Here is a 4,783-nt window from a genome sequence, read left to right as displayed (position 1 = left end):
GAAAATTAGAAGGTAGTGAAAAAATTTTATTTGCTTTTCACTAATTCTAATATACATTAAAGTTTTCTACGTGAAAACTCATGTATAGAGTTCATAAATTAACCAGTCATAAGTTTCTTAGATGCCATTATTCTCTTGCAATTAGTTGATCATCTCAACAATTGGTATGAAAACACCATTATTGTCACCATAGAAATTGATCAAAAAGGAAAATATAAGGGCAGAAACTACACAAAAGACGAACTTCGAGAAATAGCAGTATTTGCTAAGAGCTATAATTTCTTTTGGCTACTAACAATTAACAAATGATACCTAAAAAGTTATAATTATCAAAATACTTCTAGAAAAATCAAACTTTATGAGGAAAGAATACTTTCTCAAAATGCTTGCTCCAGATCAATTGTATCATACCTGCAAAACAAAAAAAAACAAAAAACAATAGGCAATCCAATTCAACGAAGTAAATGAAACACAATACTCATAACTGAGTGTTTATAATTCTTCTTATAATTCAAAAAAGGTAATAGCATTATCACAATATATATATTTCTAGAAGAATAAAAAGTTATAAAGAAAACATGTTTGAGAATATTTTTATTCTATCGCCAAAAGAGGAAAGAATATCGTTCCGTCCTACAAAGAATGAATCAAATATAAGAAGAAAATATTACACAAATTCAGAATTACAAAAAACAGTAATGCAGAATTTCTACTACAAAAGAAACAAACCTGTAGATTGCTGAAATAAATTTTCTTTTCTTTGTCGAATATCATATATTCGTTGCAGTAAGCTTTATGAAGAGGAAGAGTGGTGTTGATTTACTACTTTAATTGCCACAATTATATGGGTGAAAGATCAGTTATGAAGAGGAAGAGTGATGTGTTGATTTACTACTTTAATTACCATAATTATAATTATATATAGATAATTATTATAACATATTATAAACTGGTGTCGGTTGAAATTGCATCAGTTATGAGCATTGATTGTTGCAACCGTTGCACAATTTTTTGAAGAACATGACTTCTGAAAAAACTAATAACATGATATTTGGTTAATTTATTAATGATAGAGTAATATACTAAAATGAGAGAGAAACCCAATAAACTGAGCTGTTAATTTTTTCTTTTGTAATTGAAATAAATATAATGAGATGTAATAACTAGGATAGAGAATGATCAATTTTCAATTACTAAACAATTTAAATGAAAAGAATGAAAGGGAAAAGGAAAAAAAAAAGGAGAAAAAGATAAATAGGATCCTTGGCCAAAGAGAGGTGCCAAGTCACCTTGTCTATTCCCTCCTTTATATATATATATATATATATTCCACAAAGACGACGTAAATTATTTACAAATAATAACTGACATTCTTTGTAGCTCATGTATTCACATGTTATACAGTATAATTCGAATAGGTGCTACTGTCATTTAAAAGGTAAAATTAGTTTTATTTTATATATACCTCAGCAAGGCATAAGCCTCGATGCACGGATCGTAACCCTTATGGGAATTTATTTTTTAATATTTTATAAGATAATATAATTGCAGTACATACTTTTACAACAACAACAACAACCCAGTGTAATCCCACAAGTGGGGTCTGGGGAGGGTAATATGTACGCAGACCTTACCTCTACCCCGAGGGGCAGAGAGGTTGTTTCCAGGAGACCCTCGGCTCGAAGAGGCAACAAGAGACACTATATTAGTACTATCAATATACTCATAATAAAACAACATAAAATACCATAAAATCCATAACATAACATAAATACCATAAAAAACAAAGTAACAGCAATATAAGAGATATAGGAAATACGAGAAAGATGTAAGGTAGTAATACACAGAAGATAAAGCCCATCATCAGTAGTTGATCAATAGCATTCTAAGACTAATTCCTAACTGGCTAGTCTCACTCTAGTGCGCTGTAAAAAAGACATCACAATTTCCCCTAACCTACAACCTTAATGCTCGATCTCCACAATTCCCTGTTTAGGGCCATGTCCTCAGTAACCCTAAGTCGCGCCATATCCTGCCTGATCACCTCTCCCCAATACTTCTTAGGTCTCCCTCTACCTCTCCTCGTACCCACCACCGCCAGTCGTTCACACCTTCTCACCGGTGCATCAGTGTTCCTCCTCTGAATGTGCCCGAACCATCTGAGTCTTGCTTCCCGCATCTTGTCCTCCATGGGGGCCACCCCCACCTTCTCTCGAATATCTTCATTTCTAATCTTATCCTTCCTTGTATGCCCGCACATCCACCTCAACATCCTCATCTCTGCAACTTTCATCCTCTGGATGTGTGAGATCTTCACCGGCCAACACTCGGTCCCATACAACATAGCAGGCCTAACCACTGCCCTATAAAATTTACCTTTCAGTAACAGTGGCACTTTCTTGTCACACAGGACTCCCGTCGCTAACCTCCATTTCATCCACCCCACCCCTATACGGTGTGTGACATCCTCGTCGATCTCCCCGGACCCCTGAATAAACGACCCCAGGTACTTGAAACTACCCCTCTTAGGGATGACTTGAGAATCAAGCCTCACTTCCACTCCCGCTTCCGTCGGCTCTGCCCCAAATTTGCACTCAAGGTATTCCGTCTTCGTCCTGCTCAACCTGAAACCTTTGGACTCAAGGGTATGTCTCCAAACCTCTAACCTCTCGCTGATGCCGCGTCGTGTCTCGTCGATTAGGACTATGTCATCAGCAAATAGCATGCACCATGGCACCTCCCCCTGAATATGATGCGTTATAGCATCCATCACCAGGGCAAATAGGAAAGGGCTGAATGCAGACCCTTGGTGCAACCCCGTAATAACCGGAAAATAATCTGAATCGCCTCCTGCTGTCCTAACCCGAGTCTTAGCTCCATCATACATGTCCTTAATCGCCCTAATGTAGGCAACCGGGACCCCTTTAGCCTCTAAGCATCTCCATAAGACCTCCCTAGGAACCCTGTCGTACGCTTTTCTCTAGATCGATAAACACCATGTGGAGATCCTTCTTCTTATCCCTGTATTGTTCCACCATCCTCCTAATAAGGTGGATAGCTTCTGTGGTAGATCGCCCCGGCATGAACCCGAACTGGTTGTCTGAAATAGACACCGTCCTTCGCACTCTCATTTCTACCACTCTCTCCCAGACTTTCATGGTATGACTTAGTAATTTAATACCCCTATAGTTGTTACAGATCTGGATATCGCCTTTGTTCTTATACAACGGGACCATTGTACTCCACCTTCACTCTTTGGGCATCCTATTAGTCTTGGATATAACATTAAGCAACTTAGTAAGTCATTCCAAGCCTGCTCTACCCACACACCTCCAAAGCTCAACCGGAATTTCATCTGGTCTGGTAGCTCTACCCCTTCTCATCTTACGCATTGCCTCCATGACCTCATCGACCTCAATGTCCCGACAATCACTTAGTACATGGGGGTTTTCGGCGTTCCTCAATTCATCTAGTACAATATCCTGATCCCCTTCCTCACTTAGAAGTTTATGAAAGTAGGTCTGCCATCTCCTCTTTATCTGGTCATCCCCCAACAAAACTTTGCCGTCCTCATCTTTTATGCACCTCACTTGGTCCAAATCCCGAGTTGTCCTCTCTCTCACCTTAGCAAGTCGGAGTAAGTTCTTCTCCCCGCCTTTGTTCCTTAGTTCCTCATACAAACGAGCAAAAGCTGACGTCTTCGCCTTTGTCACTGCCATTTTTGCCTCCTTCCTAGCTACCTTATATCTCGCAATGTTTGCTCTCTTCTCCTCCTCTCCAGTGCTCCCCACTAACCGCAGGTAAGACACCTTCTTCGCTTCCACTTTACCTTGTACAACTGCATTCCACCACCAGTCTCCTTTGTGGTCACCGGTGCGGCCTGAAGATACCCCTAACACCTCTCTCGCCGCCTTCCTTATATAGTCCGTCGTTGTCGACCACATAGTGTTTGCGTCCCCACTACTTCTCCAAGCTCCCATTGCCGACAACCTTCCTTCCAACTCCTGGGCTTTAACCTTAGTCAAGGCGCCCCACCTAATCCTCGGGCGGCCTCGTACTGACCTCTGTTTCCTTCTTATCATAATACTAACGTCCATCACCAAGAGCCTATGTTGCGTTGCAAGGGTCTCACCTGGGATAACTTTGCAATCCTCGCACAACCTTCTGTCGCATCTCCTGAGGAGGAGATAGTCAATTTGAGTCTTCGCCACCGAACTTTGGTAAGTAACCAAATGCTCCTCTCGCTTCGGAAAACTCGAGTTTGCAATCACTAGATCGAATGCCTTGGCAAAATCCAGTAGTGAGATGCCCCCTCCGTTCCGTTCCCCGAAACCAAAGCCGCCATGCACCTCAGTATAACCACCTGCAGACGACCCAATATGGCCATTGAAATCCCCTCCTATGAATAACCTCTCGGAAGGTGGAATACTACGAACAATGTCATTCAACCCTTCCCAAAAATGCCTTTTAATCTCCTCATCACAACCTACTTGCGGTGCGTACGTGCTAACGACATTTAAAGTACACTCACCCACCACCAATTTAATAGTCATTAGTCTATCATTCACACGTCTGACCTCTACTACCGACTCCCTAAGATGGCTATCTACTAGGATACCCACTCCATTCTTACCCCTCACGACTCCAGAGTACCACAACTTATACCCATCCGCGTTTCTAGCCCTCGATCCGACCCACCTAGTCTCCTGGACACACGCTATATTAATCTTCCTCTTCTGAAGGATCTTCGCCAACTCTGTAGACTTACTCGTTAGCGATCCTA

The 4,783-nt window shown here is 41.1% G+C and overlaps 1 protein-coding gene across 1 annotated transcript; it reads right to left on the bottom strand.

The window, feature by feature from the left end:
- Nucleotides 1–377: 377 nt before the first annotated feature.
- Nucleotides 378–3,980, bottom strand: LOC138884171 (uncharacterized). Its single transcript, XM_070165155.1, has 3 exons — nucleotides 3,624–3,980; nucleotides 3,331–3,539; nucleotides 378–411 (listed from the first exon to the last, which is right to left on the bottom strand). The coding sequence occupies exons 1-3, from the start codon at nucleotides 3,978–3,980 to the stop codon at nucleotides 378–380; spliced, it is 600 nt and encodes a 199-aa protein (XP_070021256.1).
- Between the last annotated feature and the right edge of the window lie 803 nt (nucleotides 3,981–4,783).

Source organism: Nicotiana sylvestris, chromosome 2, assembly GCF_000393655.2.
Source record: "Nicotiana sylvestris chromosome 2, ASM39365v2, whole genome shotgun sequence".
Lineage (NCBI taxonomy): Eukaryota > Viridiplantae > Streptophyta > Magnoliopsida > Solanales > Solanaceae > Nicotiana > Nicotiana sylvestris.
The sequence above is the reverse complement of the archived record's forward strand: the minus strand, read 5'-3'. Positions and strand labels throughout refer to the sequence as shown.